Genomic DNA, 18,855 nt, shown 5'->3' on the forward strand with positions numbered 1-18,855 from the left:
TCACCTGTTCTCCAAGAAAAACGCTAATTCTGGGCTTTGTTTCTGGCCAGAACTGGTCTGACCATCAAGGGTCTTTGTGTAAAACCAAAATTACTTCTCATTTCCAGTATTACAGATGCTGACAATGTTACCGGTGGGTGGAAGTAACACCTGACAGTTCTTTCCCTCACAAAACGTGCTCGGTTACCTCAGGAAGTATGGTTGGGTTAGAAAAAACAGATTCAATCTGAAAATAGTTCCAAGGGCAGGACCTGCCTTTGACTCGTCTTTGGTATTAATTTTAGACTTTTCAGTTCCTCCCTTCTCTCCCTAACTTTCTGTGCACTTCAGCACAGCTCCTCTGGCTCGATGCTCTGCTGCTTCTAGTAGGAGTTTGAGCAGAAGGTGGGAGTCTATTTCTAACTGACGTAGCTTGTTTTTTCTTTGAAGTACATTTCTGTGGGATGGTTGATTACGAGGTGTTGATGGGTTTCCAACTGCAACACTGTTAATGTTGGGGGATTTAATTAATTCTCTATTCTGTTCCACATTATGGTTGAGTTCTCTTCTCTTGGGGTTGAGAGACACCAAGAGTTAAAAGAAAAATCATCTTGCTGCCACAAGCAGAACATACTGCAAAATCTATAATCAGATCCATGTGGGTTTTAAACGTAAGCTACAAATATAGAAGGAGGACTGTGTGTAATGTGCACGGCAGAGGGATCGGTACGCAGGGCTTTGGGTTCTATTTCTAAACCTGCCTGCACTTGAAATGCTGCAGGTTAATTTGAGGTATTTCACGTCAAAATGACTTATGTTTGCAACAGTGAAAATCCTGTAAAACACCAAAGTGTTTGGTGTTCACCATGAAATGTTCTTTGGAAAAGACTTTACTGAAGCAGGATGGTTTGATCCATGGCTGTACTCCACTCTGCCTTGCAATCCACTCTACCTGGACTGACATGGCTTTTTGCTACCCTGTTCCTCAGGGTCAAAGCAACTGGTGTGGGTGTGCAGCTCCAGCCTGTCCTTTACAGCTCCAACTCAACCAACAGAAGCTCAAAAGCTTTTGTGCTGCTGAGCACTCAGACCTTGCTGCTTCAGGAAGGTTCCACACTGATGACCTGGATCTGCTGCCTGCTGCAGAGAGAAACCCATCTAAGCTTGTCTTGTATAATGCACAGATATCTAAGCATCCATCTTCAGAAATAGAGGAACTCTCTGAGGGGTGAAAGGAGCCGAGTCCAGCTGGACCCCAGGAGACCAACTCACTGACTTCATCAGTCTGCATTTGAACAGAAGGTTGGACTAGATAATCCACCCTGGTCCCTCCAGCTGCAGTGAGCTGGGCAGTCTGCTGCTGCTCGGAATACAGGAGCCTCCTCCCATCTCTCCAGCCTTCGAATCAAAGTGGCTTCTGACATCCCCAAACTCCAGCCCCACTGTTGGTCACCTCAAGCCCAGAGCGCTCTCCTGGGCCTGGTGTCCAACTCTCCAAGCCCAAAAGCTCGATTAAACTACTTCAGGAAAAATTCTAGAAGTACCTGCTTATTTAAAGCTTTTAGCACTCTGTAGATGGACTTACCAACCTGTTTCTGACATCTCCAATGTGCCTTACAAGAGCCATTAGTCTCTAAAAAACCCACAACACAAGGTAAAGCTCTGTCTGTGAGTTGAAAGGAGATTGGAAAAGCCAAGGAAAGGTAATGAGAGGAAATGAGAGAAATGGAAATGGTTCTCTTTGAAGTTTTACTGTCTGCCAGAGAGCTCCTGTGGCCCAGCATGAGCAAGGCGAGTCCACCAAGCTCAGCTGAGGAGCAGCGACCAGGATCCTGGGCTGGAAAACAGGAACATTCATTTTGCAGCTTTTCCAAGAGGATGTAGTGACAGGAGAACAACTCACCGTGCAATAACAAAGTCTTGGCATAAATGCTATAAAACAGATGCTGCATTTCTCAAAACACAGCTCAAAACAAAACCTGAGACAAGTTTCAGGTGTGGACGTGCCCCCCTCCATCAGCGAGCAACGTCAGACAAGCCCCAGTCTCCAACACCTGGGATCTGCAATGGCACATTCTGCCTCTGCTGTTGTGCAGAACATGTCTGTTTTCCTAGAGAAAAAACAACTTTATCTAGAGAAGGAATCATTAAATTGCTCCTATAAGGCACATGTATCTGTTTCACAGCCTGGCAGCAAGACAAATGCAGTTTGATGGAGTCGTTCTTTGCACCTCCAAATCTGATGGAGTTATTACAAGTGACTCAGATACTTTTGTGCTGGGTTTTGATATTAGTCTTGTCCCAGAGGGAAATATTCCATCTGGAGTTGGCTATAGCGTGCTGTCAGCAATTCCTAAACTTATGATGTAACTTGGCACTGCCATTTGGATGATATCAGGCTGATATCACTAAGCCAGGCAGTCAGCTCTGCTCTGTGGAAGATTAGATACAGAAGCAACAAGTATCAAAAAAGACATGATTCAGATTTTTTAGAGCAGATTGCTATTTTTAGGTGGAAACCAACATTTCTCTTCAAATTGATCTAAACCTGCCATTTACTTCTGGGAAAATAATAACAAAACAATATGAAAGACAGTCTTGAGATCTATATAAACTTGTCCTGCCAGTGACAGGACAAATGACTGCCGAGTTCAGTGGTTGAGTCGATTTTGGTCATTTTCCCATTTTGCCACCAATTTTAACGGGATGTATGGGTGATCCTTTGAGATGGCTTCTGAATTTGTGTGCAATTTGCAAATCACAAATCCATGTTCTCAACCATCCCAGTTACACAGAAACCCCCCTCAGACAGAGAAACTCCCAGATTCTGTGTGAGTCCAGCTTTTGGCACTGCCAGGGGGAGAGGTATGGGAAGGGAGACAGCAGAGGTGGAAAAGGCTTTGGCTGAAGCATCCTTGAGGAAACAAGTGGGCTGGGAATGGCAGAACAGCCCAGGACACGAGGAAAGAGAAGAGCTGGACTTTGTTGTCAGGGAGACAAGCAGTGCTCAGCTTCCAGACTGGGGAGCAGGGCTGAGCAGGAGAGAGCAGGACAGCGTGACCTGCGAAGGCAGAGCCCCAGGGATGGGCAGGGTTTAGACACCAGTTCAGACAGTGCCTATGGTTTTATACCAGGCTTAGCCAGATTCACCCAGACAACCCAGGACTATCTTAACTCTAGAAGCGTATCGTAGCATTTGATGCTGTCCATGAGGTTACATTGCAGGGAAACATCTTTGCGGCTTTTGATCAAACTCTGAAGGCATCTGGATCACCATCCTATTTACAAGTTAGCCCTTGGGACCCAAACACCAGAGAACACTTTGGATGAGCTGTCTCTGGCCTGGTCACCACTGTGAGCTCACTGACAGCAAAGCTGTTGTCCTATTACAATGCTCGGTCATTTCATTTGACTAATTCCATATCCAATTTCTTTTTTCTCCCATAACACCCTAGGGGAACTTTTAAATTGCTTATTTGTATATGTTGCCCTTATTTCTGCTAATAGAGGCACAATGGCCTTTCTACTCAGCTGTGTCCCCGCGGGTGCAGGAGCTGACTCCTGCCCCGAAGCCCCACAAGTGGCCTGGAGCAGCCTGGCCACCAGCCAGGCTCCCTGCTAGGACGACTCATTCCTCCAGCTCTGTCCTTCAAAGCTCAGGGGCAATACTTTCTGATAGACTCCATTCGATACAAGGCTCTAATACAGCTACATTTTCAAATGTACAGTGTATGAATCAGCTCAAAACATAACCCAGCTTTTTGCCATCCTCCGCTTCCAGCCAGAAAAAACCTGACCAAAGACCAAGCCACACGCCAGCCACTGCCTGTACCCTTGGATGGTGTCATTTTTAAACAAAGCTGACAGAATCAAAATCAGTGCTCCGTTACCCAGACAGGAACATTACCTTGGTGTATTAACTTGACAGGAACATTACCAGTGATGCAAGGAGATTAGTGAGTTGAGTACAAAAGACAGTGGGTAATAGTTATGAGGTCACTGGAGTTAAAAGCTAACAACTCTAAGTTTGAGTATCTCAAAAAATGGAGTTTTGTATCTGTGGAGTGGAAGGGGTGAATGGCTGCTTTTGTTTTCATAGAAGTCTGGAAAGCAGGGCTTCTGTGTTACACCCATCAATATAAAGATGTAGTATTGCACAAAAGGACATTTGTTTAATTACCAGGTACTAAATAACGAGAATTTTGCAGAAAATCAATGGATAATTTAACAGTCATGGTGCTGCATGAACAGGGAAGGGGAGAGAGAAACTGGGAGATGCTCTGGATAAATATGCCCAATATCATGAGACAAAGAGCAGAACTTTTGTGTCCATCTAACTTAACGTGAAACATTTCAGAGAAATTAGTGGCCTGGTTGTCAGAGATGCTGCAACGCGTGCATGCTCCTGAAAAGTGCCAGGAGCTGCAGAAGCTCAGGATTTTCGAACCCCAAACTTCTCCGTTTTACTTAAGCTGAGCGCAGACTCCACCCCGGCACCTGTAAACCACCTGAAATCAAATCATCAGAACTGATCGATCCTTCTCCCTTCATCAAAACAATGCCAGGGATCAGGGATGCATCAGGTGACGGGAAGCCCATAAGTACAACCACAAACATGCAAGAAGAAGCTACAGCGTCTACAAAAATCACCTGTCTCTCCCCAAAGGCTGTCAAAGCTGTTGATTTGTGCTCGCTCCACCTCCTCTTCGTCTTTTTCTGGAAGATCGAGCAGGTAGGAGACAATCTAAAACAAAATGACATGTCAGCTCACGAACTTGGATGCGTTCTATATAAAGTGCTGACATCTTAACACGAGCTGCTCTGAATACACCGAGGAAAGGGAACAATCTCTGCCTGGCACCCTGAGCTCAAGTAAATATTCTTCCAGAGATCAATCACTGAGCCTGCTGCCCTGTACAAGCAAAAAAAAAACCCCACAAAACCAAAAAACCCAACCTGAGTGTCTTGATTTGACTGAACGTGATGAGCCTTTGCAGCACCAATTCCTTATAGCTGGGTCTGTTCTGCCACAGTTGACCCAACAGCCGTATCCACCAAGGAGACCCCAGCGTGCCCAGCAGCATCGACTCACACCCCGAGGGGTGCAGTGAGCATGATCGTCCCCGTTTACTGCTGGGGAAACTGAGTCACGGGCAAGTGATCTAATGGTGCAGTTAGAATCGTTAGCCTCTTCATTATCTTAAACTCCAGCCAAGATGAAGTTACTTCCAGAAACTATTAGCTCCTTTCTAGCAAATATCGGTTTTAGGCAGACTGTTAAAAAGATTTCCACTATATTTTTCTTCCAGCTGTGGATGCTTGAAACCCCAGAGAAGCAAATTAACTTCTTTAAAGGGTAAATTAAAGGATTTAATTGACTGAAAACTGGCAGAAAATTTCAGTGTTTGGATCATGATGCAAGAAAGCAAGAGGCTAAGAAGAAAATGGAGATTTTACTTCAGTGACTGAAGGACAGAGACATTTTTCTTGTTCTAGGAGAAACAACTGCCTGCTGGGATCTAGGCTACAAGCAGCATTTTTCTGAGTACCTGGGAAGAAGCCATGCCTGCTCCACTGCCTGCAGCTGCCTGTGGGCACAGCCTGAGAGAGGCACCAGCACAGGGGAGCAGGGATTTTGGTGACGAGTGCCATTTTCCCATGACCTGCCAGTGATGCTCTAGTGCTAAACGGGACGTTGGGAATGACAGGGGCACAGGGGGAAGCAGACACCCAGGAGAGTTCCTCTGTGGACGATGCTGTTGGAGAGATGCCTGTGGCACTTACAGACAAGCATCAACTGTGGGTGATGCTGCCTTGATGGGAGAGTGTGAGCTTGGTGTAACAAACCCCCGTGCACTCGGCTGACCCCCCAGCCGGGTGCTGTACTGCTCAGCAGATCTCGTGTTGCCTGACTGAAGCCTGAAGCTATGTCTATTATGGTTACGCTGGGGTATAATCACAGGAAGGTCTCCAGTGTGGCTCCACCAGGGATAAGATCCCTTTATAAACATGCTAAATATTTGTTTTATCACCAAAGTCAGAGAAAACCAGCAAAGTAATAATCAGCTTGCATCTCTTGTGACTGCAAACACCTCAAAAAGGGACTTGGAGTATTTTCTATAAGCAGTCATGCACCTTTTATGGTACAACAGAAACATTAAACAATTCCAAAACTCCTTTCTATATGTTATAAAGGTGACCAGTATTATCTGGGGGGAAATTCCCATTTTAAAAGTTCTGTCCCCTGTTACAAATTATGTTCTCGGTGTTCAGACCTTTACGCTTTTGAAGTCACATCTGCTTCTAATTGGTTCAACTCACAGTCACTTAGCTAATAAGAATTTCCCAGCTTTTTTTAATTAGCTCCTCTGATCTGAGCACATTACCTATGTTTTCATGGGTTACGCTTAACAAAAGCAAAATCTAAACTCAAGTAAATGAGAGGAGCTCAACTTAGCAAAGAAATCAACCCATGCAAAAATCCTCAAAGACTGCTTCTCAGTAGGAAAAACATGCATCGTTTTCCACATCACAAATATTTATCAGTATGATAGGAGGAAGATCTTGGGCTCTTCTCTCTCCACAACATCCAGTCCAAAGCTCCATGTTCTCACACTCCCCTAACAGTGCTGGAGGAGCGGCGTAAGCAACACGCTGTTTATCCACCCTTACTTAAAGGTTTATTCCAACAACATAAAGGCTTGTTACTCCTCTTGGACGCCTGCCCAGACCACGGGGTTTGCCAAGAGATCTGTGAACCCCGCTGCCTGGGATGGGAAGGGGAGGAAGAGTAAGACAGAAGTACCGACTCCACCTCCAAGACCCTCTTTGGTCAACGTTTGGGCTAGGAAACGTAGTCGACCCTTGGCTTCCCCCCCTGCAGAGGCAGCGATGTGCTGGTAGGTCTCACCTCGGTGTAACCCATGCTGGCTGCAGCGATCAGGGCTTGCTGGATGGCGTGGCTCTTCTTAAACACTCCCTGCTGTTGCCCAGCCATGGTCCAGTCGCACTGGATCAAGAACTTCACCACCTCCAAGTGTCCTCTGAGAGCAGCGTGAACCAGCGCGCACTGACCGTTTTTGTCCAAATGATCCACCTTGAGAAGAGATGACAAAATAGAATTAAGCCAAATCCATGGGCAAAACGTCTTTAGTTTCTTCAGAGTTTCCAGCCCCGGTTTCAAAATAATGCCACGTGTGCAATATGTGCATTTTTCTGGTAAACTATCCCTTCCACGACCAGAAAACAACCATTCCCAAAGCAACTCTGCCCCAGGCTTAGGCATCCACTTGGCCACAAGTGTTTGCTTTGGGTAAGTTACCATTATTTTTTCAGCTTTCTTCAGACTGAAAGACTGCAAAAGCATTTGTGTCCCGAAGTCCAGCAATTGTGTTTTCTTGTGGATTGAAATCATATGCACTGGTATCATCTCCTTTATCCAAATCCACAAAAGGAAAATGAGTTTGTTTTCCAGATGCCATTTCTTTTAGGAGACATGGAAGTGCCTCAGCTGCAGTCGAACGCACAGTGTGAACCCAACGTGAAGTCAGCAGGAAACAGAGAATTTATTTGGGTGGCTTTTCAGGAGGGGGCATGGCTTTCACTCGGATGTCTGAATACATCAGCTGGGATTTCTAGGTCCTTTCCCAATACCAGTAACTTGGAGAAAACAGCTCAGCTACTGTCCTCCTCCTCCTGGTTAACCCTTTCAGTGCTCTGCAACGTATTACTTTAAAACATTCTCCTAATAGTAATTATAGTTATTTAATACATAAGATGAGAAATATTTCTCACATAATACATTAGTATTATTAATACACTAATATTTCTCATTTCTCAACTTCTGCAGCAATCAGTGTTGCGGTTTTCTGTGCCTTCAAACTAAACCCAGCTGGTTTTGGGGTATTTCCTCAATACAGTTAGGAATACTCAAGGAAAGCTATGAGTGGCAGGACTTTTACATTGCATTGTGTCGCCCAAATATCCCTGTTCTTGGAGATGGAATGCTGTTTCTTACCCATGAGTGTCGGGCAGCCACTCAACTCTCTCAAAATATCCCAACAAAAAGCAGAATTCTTTCTTGCCTTCATACTGTCTTTGCGTTATTACAGCCAACACAGCAAGATCTAAACGGGTCCCTCAGTCATCCTGACTTTCATACCAAAACTATACAAACCCATATTTTGCTTTTTGAACTGAAGCTAAACATATAGAGAAACCACAAATTGTTTCCAGGAGGCGCCACTTCAAAAATCAGCACAATTTTCTTCTTCAACAAAATATTTAAACTTGACTCATTATATACAATTAAAACTCCAAACACTCACCACAAAGCTAAACAAAGGGTATTTTTCTAGGACAAGTCTGATAGAAGTTTTTGGAAAATGTGTCTCAAGGAGATATTTACAGAATGCTGCAAAAGCAACGTTACCATTTTAACCTTGTGAGGTTCAAGGACTTCTCCAGAATATCCTTCAACAGGTCACCAGTGCAGCGTAATTCAGCAGTTCCTACCTCAGACCTGAATTCCCGAATACTAATTACAGACTCTCAGGAGTTACTTAGCTTTGGTGTCAACATGAGATTTTCAAAGCCCCTGCATTTTAGCAGAAAGCCAACCCTCCGCAGCAGCATCCTGGCTTCATCTGCCGGAGGATGTTCTTCAGCATTCCATCCCCTGCCTGCAGCTTCTGCCCTGTCTTGCATAAACACAGAATAGTGTAAATCAGCTTTTAGAGGAACACAGTCACTTTACCTTGGCCCGTTTCTTGCACAGCAGCACAACGATACTTAGAAATCCAGCAGCAGCTGCGTAGCCAAGGGGGGTCAGGCCACTTTCTGAAGCAGCATCTACATTAGCCCCAAACTCCAAGAGCAAAGCCACCATCTCCGTGTAACCCAGGTGAGACTGGACGCACAAAATGGGGGCGTTGTTCAGAACTTCAGTCCGATAATTCACGTTTGCACCTCCTAAAATCAGCAACCGACTGACCTGCCCAGGGAGAGAAGAGCTCCTGTTAGCTGAGCTTCACAATGAGACATGGGTTTATTGCCAGGGCAACGACAGGATGTAAACCAGGGCTCTCTGCACATTTCCAAGCAAATTGCAAAGGACATAAAATGCCGAGTAACGCTTGCCAAATACATGGTCCCATTTTAGGCAGCAGGAACAGTTCAATCTTTCCCCTGAACGCTTGGTAAGTACTTTGAAGGATGTAGCCTCACTTCATTTCAGAACAAAGTCACCACAGCCAAGCTGTAACAGCGAGGGACACTGCATCTCTTGCACAAGGATGGGAAATTAAAACCCACAGCCGGGGAGAGTAACTTTACTGACTGTCCTTCCTGTGGGATCCTCTCCAGGGCTGGCTTTGGTTATCCCATTGCCCTGCCTGCCTTGCACGGGACCTCTGCACTTGGCAGCAGTGCAAAAGGCTCTACCTGATCCTGGAGAGCGGAAAGGAAGGGACATAGGGACAGATGCTGGGCTCACTGAGGCTGTATGGGAAGAGGCCGAGGCAATCATCCTTCCAGATGAGGAACAGTTTGAAATCTCTATCACTGCAATCCTTTCTGCTGTACAGATGGGTGACTTAAGCTAACACATTCATCCTTACCAATGCAAATGGGCACACAGTGCCTGAGCAAGCGTGTGAGCCCGTGCCACTGTGTTTGGCGTCACCTCCAAGTTAGTGCCTGTCTAAGCCAGAGCCCTTTATGGGGCTGTTAAATTCCAACACCAGCTGTTGCATCCCACATCTTTGGGGCGGAAAAACGCAAGTGAACCGTTTTGCACAGGCGCAAATTTGCTATTTGCTTGCTGCCATTAAAAGCAGATCCCTGATCAGAGCAGAGCAAGCTGAGGATCATCCCAGGCAGTGACAGAATCCCAGCGGAACTGATGGCCTCTTCCCAGCTCAAGACGAGCACCCAGCAAGGTGCTTAGTGCTGCCTGGGTAGGACCCCAGCCACGGGCTGGCAGCTACAGCAAACACTGTATGTAGTTGCTGCGTGTCGCTGGGAGCTTCTCGTGTGAGCTCTGAATCACCCCAGCTCTCCTCTTCCTCCTCCTCCTCCTCCTCCAGTACCTTTATGTTTGGGGTGTAGAGATTTCTCAGAGATGCCAAAGCCATAGAAAGACCTTCAGTACTGTAGGAGATCCAAAGCCCTTGCAGGATGGAGGAAGATACCCCAACTTTTTTACTCAGCCCCTAAAAAAAGAAAAGATGACTTAGGTCCAGGCTTACAAATATGCTCAAATACACCAGGCAGATCCTCCAAAGAGTTTAAACGAACAGCCATACACAAGATAATGTGACAATCTGCCACATCTGACCTTTGCAGTGAATTAATAGGCATGTAGGAAATAACTTGGACAGGTACTGTAGCCATCTCCAAGGTTTAGGAAAGGCAGGATTAAACTGTGAGCAACCTGAATCCATTCAGCACCCTCAGAAAATGTCATGTTAAGGAGCACAGCACGCTGCTTCTTTTGTTTTTTTAATAAAGTATACATTCTTCTGGCAGAACTGATTCACAAAGTTCCCTTATTATTCACATGGTTAAACTAGATGACAAAATCTGCTCACAATAAGATAAATTAAGGAAGTCTCAACCACAGCCTAGAACAATATTCCTCTATCTCATGCCAGACTGTCTCCAACCTTTTCCAGCTGGTGTCCATGATCAGGCAATACACAGTATATGGAAGGTCTGACATCTTTTTCCAGCAACACTAATTGGCAGAGCACAGAACCGTTAAACAAGTTTCCCCCCTCCCTCCTATCGAAGGAGCAATAATTGCTCTGTAGCCAACAGATGGGAACAAACGACTGGATTGAAGATGAGAGGAATGGGTTTGCCACTCCAGCAACAAGCCTCGCTGCGCGTTGTGCTCTGCTGTGCGATGTGGGTACGCCCTATACGTTGCTGCTCTGCTATTGATTTACCATTAAAGCCTGCTGTTTCCATGGAAACTGTACAGACATCTTTAATTCTGTTTTGATATGCAAACCCTGATTTCTACCTCCTTGCACGCCATGTGGTCATTTCTATCTGTGCAAAGCAGCAGGATCACATTTCAGTTTGGAAAGTCTGTGGTACAACAGGCTGGTGCGGACGGTGTAGGGTGGTGGGAAGAAAACCAGCAGCAAAAGATGGGATTTATTTCCTCTAAAGGAAGATGTGCAGGAATCACCATCGAAGCCTGCTGCTGGACTCAGCTGCAGACCTCTAATACCTCTGTGTGAAAGATATTCTGAAGCATTGCACCAGCCATCAACAGATTTGTCACTTGAAATGGTTTTACCATAAAAAGAAGCAACAGATTAGACAAGCTCGTATAAATAACTCCATGTGCTTGTTTCCTTCAAAATTCAGGGAGCTAAACAGAGAAAAAAGATCTGCTTGTGTTGAGGCAGAAAAAGCGCTCAGGAATTTTAGCCACCATTAAATGCTGTTTTTGAAACGACACAATACAGGACATTAGAGGTCAATACTAAATTTCAGTGAATTCAGTACGGTATAATTGGACAAATTTTATAATAAGCAGTTAAAATAATTTCAAAATGGTTGTACTACTATCAAACCCATACATAAGCTGTTTGAACCACCACACGGACCAAGGGAAAGAGTGTGTATTTTCAGAAGGGCCATCTGAAGATAATCACATACGCCGTAAAAATCTTAAACTGCCGTATTAGAACATATATAGTTAGGTATTAGTGAGAGACATAAAAGATGACATTTATCCTTTAAAGAGTAAATACATTCAACACCATTATCATTCAGCTGCTGAAACAAAATTGCTCTATTTCTCATTTTACAGATCATATCTTTATTTTCCATCTCTCTTTCCTGCCCTGCAGTGTAAAGCAGGTTGAAGCCTTCAGCAAAAGCAAATCCCAACTTAACAAAACATCACACCAGAACACCATCAGTGGTTTTCTCTTCGCTGGGACCATCTGACACAGGACCAAGGCACGGCCTGACCACGCTTGTTTTATTTGAATAACTTTGCCAACCCCACACAACCCCAGTTTTCAAACAGGCTTTTTTTTTTTTTTTTGTCCTGCACTTTTGTATGCAGCTCTCAGCATCCTTCATTTCTAATTTATTGCTTCCTCTTTTATTTGGCCATCGGCACCTTCAACGCAAGATCTTTAGAAGGCTGTTTTCCAAGGAGTATCAGACACATTTACATACCTGTAGCTACCAAAGCGAGTGTTTCTGCCTGTAACTGGCATTACATTCTCAATCTGGGGATGAGGGACACCCATTTCTGGATTACTGACATTTTAGCTAACTAATTTAAGATGAAATTGAAGATTTCTCTTTGGTTGATTTGCAAAACATACGTCAGCCTGAAGTTTGGGTCTACTTGTATCATTACTGCACACTTCTCTTCTTGCCCTTTCATTCCATGCCAGGCTTTCCAAGCTGGGTTTCCATATGCTCCTGTTAAGACTGGTAATTGCTTTAAAAGACTAAAACATTTGTACTTTTTTTTTTTTTCCCCAAAAAAAACCCCTGTTTGAGGATGTTTGTGTTCAAAAAAGAAAACCAGCAGATCTCAGCTATCAGGTGAAGAGAGGAGCGTGAAAGCTTCTTGCCACCTGTATGACAGGTCATCCTTGTGTCTGGGCATCACTGATTTTTTACACCTAGAAATTCCAAGTGTCCCATTATTACCTTGCACAAGGTACTGGTGGATTTGAACCGACAGGGACTGGGGAAGGACAAGTAAGTTTTCTGCACTGTTTAATCAAAGTTTTTCTCTATATTCAGCTCTCAATACTCTCCGGCTAGACAAAATGCTTTAGCCCTGTTGTAATCCTCTCCTGGCTTCATGATGGGTAAATAAAATGCAATTACAATGGCATCAGGCCTCCATAAATACTTTGAAAATTAGGACCTTTGCATCTGCGGAAAGCTGCTTCATTCAACGATAACTTCAGGAAAAACACACTGAACTGATGACCTGACACACTCCCTACTTGGCAGAAAAAACCATGCCATACTGGTAACAGCTTCAGCAAAAGATCAGACAGAATGAAAAGCTTGAACGGAAAAAAAATATATGCTTGCTTAGGAACAAATACACTCAGTACCAACGGGAAAAAGAGTTTGTGTACATACTCTCGGAAATATTTTCTGTAAAGAATGCTTGAGACCTTAAATATGGTCTGCGATATTCCAGCTCACTGCCTCCTTCAAAACCTAATGCAGCTATTGTTTCACTTAGTAAACACTCACAAATCCTCAGTAAACACTTGTTAAACAAAGGAATAAAAATAAGCCTATTCATGGAAAAGTAAAAGACTAAGTTTTACAGTGTTTCTAATCCACCTAATCCGAACCCTTTCAAAACTTTATAGTACTTCCAAATAACATACTGTTATGCTTATCTGTCACTGAGACATACTATTCTTACTGCGGTCTTGCAAAACCGAGGATTTTGCTGAGTGATTAGAAACAGAAGGCAGTACTGACATTTTTCATATGCTAATTGGCATTTTCTACTATTGTAAATATTGCTCAATTAAATCTGGAATCTACAGGCAACTTGTCCACTTAATGAAAATTGTCATTTGTTTAGAGCCTGAAACCCTGTTATTTGTTTCTATCACGGAAGTGTGAAATGAAGAAGATTTGAAACCAGATTTATATGTAAATGGCAGCTGAACAGTAAACTCACTGCTGAATCTGGTCTTGGGAACATAACTCAAAATTTGAAAATTATACACTGATCAGGTAATGCACCCATCTGGGGTTCTTCCCTTTGGCTCCAGCCATCACTTTCCCAAATGAGGAGACTTCGGTGAATTTGGCACAGGGAACTCAATAAATAAATCCAACAGGACTGACACAAGGCAGAAACTATCTGTTTGCTCTAGGAATATCAACAGGAATGCTGAAGTTCTGAAGTCTATCAAATCATACATAGACCAGATAAAAATACAGCCTCATTTTTACCAGTGTTAAAACACCCACAGGTCCCAATAGTTTTAAGAAATTCTGTATTTCCTGTGACCTGACAAATCCATCCTCTCATTTCCATCTTCTGGTATATGGGCCAAGAGGCACAAGAATGATACTTCGTTTATGCATCACATTGATGCTCACACCCAAGACTGCCTTTCAGTTATCCAGGTCTTAAATGTCTGCGTGAAGAGTAAAAATGGACCGACCATCAGATTTTTAACGACCATCACATTTTCTCTTTACAACCTAAATTTTGGATTCTTCAAAACCACTCCTTTTAAAAGATTTATTTTTTTCTCAATGTTGTTATAGGAACTCATCTTACATGGGAAGAAACCTCTTACGGTAGAAGAGTAATTTTAGGTAAGGAGGCTATCTGCTGAATTTACAGTCTGAAGGACGGATTAATTTCAAGGATTTCTTATATAGCATTGCCAACTTTCTAAAGCTCACTTCTACACGTTTCAGCAGCCTGAAGCAATCACAGTTCTTACAGCAACCCTAAAACAAGAAGAGACTGAATGCTGCCAGTGCTGGCAGATTCTATGCAGAGGGGATGAGGTTGGCGTACGTCTACATTTTAATTTTCGTTACCTTAAAAATATGTGCTTTGAGAATGTGGTGTCCCAGTTCAATAGTTTGCTGTCGATTTAGTTTTCCTTCTTGACGGGAAAACCAGAAGGCAAGTAATGTGTGGCCACTCCTAAAAGCAGAAGAAAGAGTGTGTTAGTACTTGCTTGTTACATCAAAAAAAGAACTTCTGACAAGTTTTGTTTTGCTTCAACCTCATCCAGCTCTGGGAAAACAGCTGGACTGATTCTCACTTGTAAACCACCAACTAATTGCATCCTTTAGTATTGGTGATCACTGATAGCTCAAAACCCCCCAAACGCTAGAGGACAGCAAACATAAAGCAATATATTTTCTATGAGAGATGTAAATTTGGAAACACCAGAGGTACAATTTCATGAAAGCTGAAGTGCTACTTTTATAGCCATTTAGCAGAGGAGAATTGTTCTTTGAAAGCATGCCACCCATCCTGAAGTCATTAGAAAATGACATATTTAAATATCCACGCTTTGAAAAAATGGCCTTTAAATGACAACTACATTCTCCACCCTGTGACACGTCCTGCAGAGAACCAACTTTATTTCCGTGTAAAACCCCTTCGAAACACATTCTCCAGATTCTCCAGTAATAAAGATGCTTCTGGCAACGACCTACCAGGTTGACAACCAAAGCAAATTAACTGAGCTACATGCGGAGCCCTGTTTAAAGCAAAACATCGTAAAAGAGACAAAAACTTCCTTCGCTTATGGTGATTTTTACCAACATTTTTAAACGCACAGACTTCCAGCTTGTGACAATGACAGTTCAGCGTGGCCGGGTCTTCTCAAAGATGCGAGAAGTTGATTCTCCACACGCGCACAAAGCAGACGCGGTACAAAAACGTGAAGTACTGCAAACCATTTCTGGATGAGATTGGCAAATATCTGCCCCTACGGGCACGTGTGGACAACAGCAGGAGACCCAGCAATCAGGGGAGGAGGCCACTGAGGCTCCACACTTGGACCTCAGTGGTCCAGGGACTTGCAGTTTTCTTGGTTTTGCCAACAAGTTCATAGTTTTCTTTAAGCCCCTGGGTACTCCCAAGGGAGTCCTTTTTAACCCACTTTATTTCTGGAACTAAATAAAAATGCGACTACACATAAAAGCAATCAAACCCCTTCCAGCCAAAGAAAATAAAATATGATACCAACTGTGGCTTTAAAAGGGCTTTCAAGGACAGGGAATGTTATTAGCTCATCACTATTTGGTAAAGCAGAAAAGCTCTTCGCATGGCCGAGCACCAAGTAAAGATTACAGAAGACACAAGTTTTCACAACAGCGGGGATTTACCAGCGCATCTCCATCCAGGGAGAATGATCACCCCTGTCTCAAAATAAACTCAGAATAAAAGTGAAAGACTTGTCATGTCACAGCCAGGTGTTTGGCAAGGTCTCCCCCAAGCCCTGCCAATGAACCTTTTGGACTGATAAGACACGGATTCATTTGAGCGGAGCCCGATGACACTTTGACAGACCTTGTGGTACCAGTAAGACGTGGACACGTGCCCACTGGAGGAGCATGATGGAAAACAAAATGCCTTTTTCTTACAAGGCAGGACTTGATCCCCAGGTCTTGATAGGCGAAAGAGCATCACACGCCATTTACATGTAATAAACCAAACTCTTTCACTGGTGAGTAATGCTACTGTGCCTCCCTCCTAAATGCTATTCCAATTTATAGGAGCATTATCAACTCAAAACAATACGCTGCTGTCTGAAAAGTTTTTACTGACTGATGGTACCCTTCACGCTTTGGGTGACTTGGGTTCAAAAAGAAAATGAAAAAAATTGCTTTTTTGCATGCTTTGCCTGTCATGCTCCACTCCACACCCTGGCCTGGCCCACGGCGAGGTACTCGCGTCGGGATCCTGTAGCTCTGCACTCCCCATCACTGGAGAAGCAGCTCCTCCATACGGTGACTCTGCCCATTAAGATGTAGCTTAGATGCCTCAGCTGAGTGCTTAAAATGAGGCAGGATGCCTTGTGCACAGGGCAGTGCCCCCGATTTCCACACATCCGTGCTGTGAGAATTCTCCATATAGCACCAACAGAAGGGACAAAACGTAAAAAGCTGGGAAAACAGAAGGGCCTTGGAAGTGGTTGTAGCACCTTAAGTTATCTACAGCTTGTTGCCTTGTCTGGCTTTCGCTCTTCCCCTCTTTGTTACCCATCTTTGGTGTGGGAGGAGAACATCGGGCCACAGGCTTTTAAAGGGAGACAGACAAATCATTACAGCAATTAACCTCCAGAAATGCCCATGGAAAGGAGAAACAAATCAGAAGGAAACAAGTGACTACGAAACACAGCTTGAGTGTTGCCAGATACAGCTGCAAGTCAAGGAGCACAGCAATTGCTAGACGTTATCCGTCCCTGTTCAGTCAGATTATGAAAACCTATAATCACTCTAATACACTCCAGGCAGCTCAATAGCTCATCGGATCCACAATGCTGCGCTCACGGTTTGGAGCAGAGCCAATGTCTTTACCTCCACTACTGGAAGGTTGGTGGTGCAAGTTCATTCGGAGCCACCAGGTCGCTTCCCTTCTGGGGACAACCAGGGTGGCAGCCACGCACTGCAGCTCTCTGCTCCAGCTCCGAGAGGCTGCACAAAGGGACCCTGCGGCCACCCCTCTCCACCTCGGTTTTTCGCATCACGGAAGAGGAGGTAACGCTGCTTGTTGATGGAAACCTCTTCGAAAACGTTTGGGAAGGCTCTGAACGGAGCTGTAACTATATTAATCTGAAATAGAAATTGAAGATCCAGAAACTTCTAATGTGCCTTTTCTTTGCAGTGAGAGATGGAGTGCAGCTCCCGACTGACACACGAGCCCAGTTCCACAGTTAGCTCCTAAATTGCTTTTCAGCTGCAGCCAGTAGGGTATTTACCTAAATTTAATTATATGCGTGACTCTGGCTGTTATGAATAAGGCATGTACGAACTATTCCAGAATAAAGTACAGTATTCATGAGTAATACATTACCTCTGCAATGCTTCCCAGACCTTGGCTTTGGGCTTGTTGATAAATACTTGCAGTCACTTGTTCTGTCAACGTTAATTGCATGCTAAACCAGACTCCAGCAGCACAGGCTTTTTTTGCCTTTTTTTTTTTTTCTTTTCCTTTTTTTAATACAGCAGAGGATGGCAGTAATGATTTCTACATCAAGGAACTCGGTGAAATGATTTGCTTTGAATTTCACCACTGCAGAGTTTATCATCAGAGATTTTTCTATTTTTAATGTAAGATTTCTTTTTGTGAAAAATTAATAGCGCTGCCAGCTCAGCTCCAGCAGCCTTTGTCTGCTCTAGCAGGCTGCCTGTGTCAGTGCTGGCTCCGGTAGCAGCCAAGGGTGCCTACATGGATGCACACACACCTGTATGTATAGAGACATAAAGATAAATCCTCATCCTTCCAAGTCCCTGTATAGCATGGACTGGTGCCCACGCAGAGCAGCTCTAGGTAAGGCTCATGTAAATGCAGATTAGCTGTGGGCACAATCTGGGAATTCAGCAGAGTGGTCCCTACACATCTTCTCCCTTATTCACCCGAAGCCGAGGCACATACAGCTGTGGGTGCAGAGCAAGGTGATGCAGGGAGGTGGTATTTCAGATACACCCTCATCGTGCCCCCGTCGCCTTGGGCCACAGATGGAGAGGGACAAGGTGTCACTGATAAAATACCAGCGTGACCAAAGGGCTGTGATGGAGCATGGGAAAACACAAAAGAAAATACTGAAAGCTCCTGGATCTGTGCTGCATCTGTACTATTCTATCCCTCAGGCAAAGTAAAATAGATTTAAAAGGGTGTAAAATTACTCTAGTGTTAAGGCATTGCACAACTGGAGTAAAAGACATGCAAAAAAGTGAGAATCAGTCCCGTTTGCTTCTGAACCTACCAAAGTCCAAATTCCCTGATTTACACCCACACCTCCTTCCTTCCGGCTAATCCCATGAAACCATTCCAAAATCCAGAGATTTGACACCGTGCCCAGTGAATCTGGTCTTCCAAGAGACATGTATTCATATTTTATTCAGCTCTGCAGAGTGCAATTTTGTAACTCCGGCACAGAGAATGATGTCTGCTCTGACAAAGCCCCGAGCCTCCTCTGCTTTCAGAAGGATGTCTGTCCAGACTGCAGAAAGGCCAAGCTCAGCTCAGTGAGCTCCTCTTGCAGGATCATTTAATCACCAAAATTGATTTATTGATTCCTGTAACATAGTTTCCCTCTGATGTTATAATTGCGAATTAACTTGGAAGGAATTAACATTATACAAGAGAATTCAAAC

The 18,855-nt window shown here is 44.1% G+C and overlaps 1 protein-coding gene across 1 annotated transcript in view; it reads right to left on the reverse strand.

Moving 5' to 3' along the window:
* Positions 1 to 18,855, reverse strand: part of TANC2 (tetratricopeptide repeat, ankyrin repeat and coiled-coil containing 2) — a 272,868-nt gene that overhangs the window by 18,421 nt on the left and 235,592 nt on the right. Inside the window, 5 exon segments of the mRNA XM_026864615.1 lie at positions 4,568 to 4,723; positions 6,890 to 7,075; positions 8,735 to 8,971; positions 10,068 to 10,190; positions 14,557 to 14,665. Coding sequence (XP_026720416.1) covers positions 4,568 to 4,723; positions 6,890 to 7,075; positions 8,735 to 8,971; positions 10,068 to 10,190; positions 14,557 to 14,665 — 811 coding nt within the window.

This window comes from Athene cunicularia, assembly GCF_003259725.1.
Source record: "Athene cunicularia isolate RWA chromosome 27 unlocalized genomic scaffold, athCun1 chr27_part1, whole genome shotgun sequence".
NCBI classification, from domain to species: domain Eukaryota; kingdom Metazoa; phylum Chordata; class Aves; order Strigiformes; family Strigidae; genus Athene; species Athene cunicularia.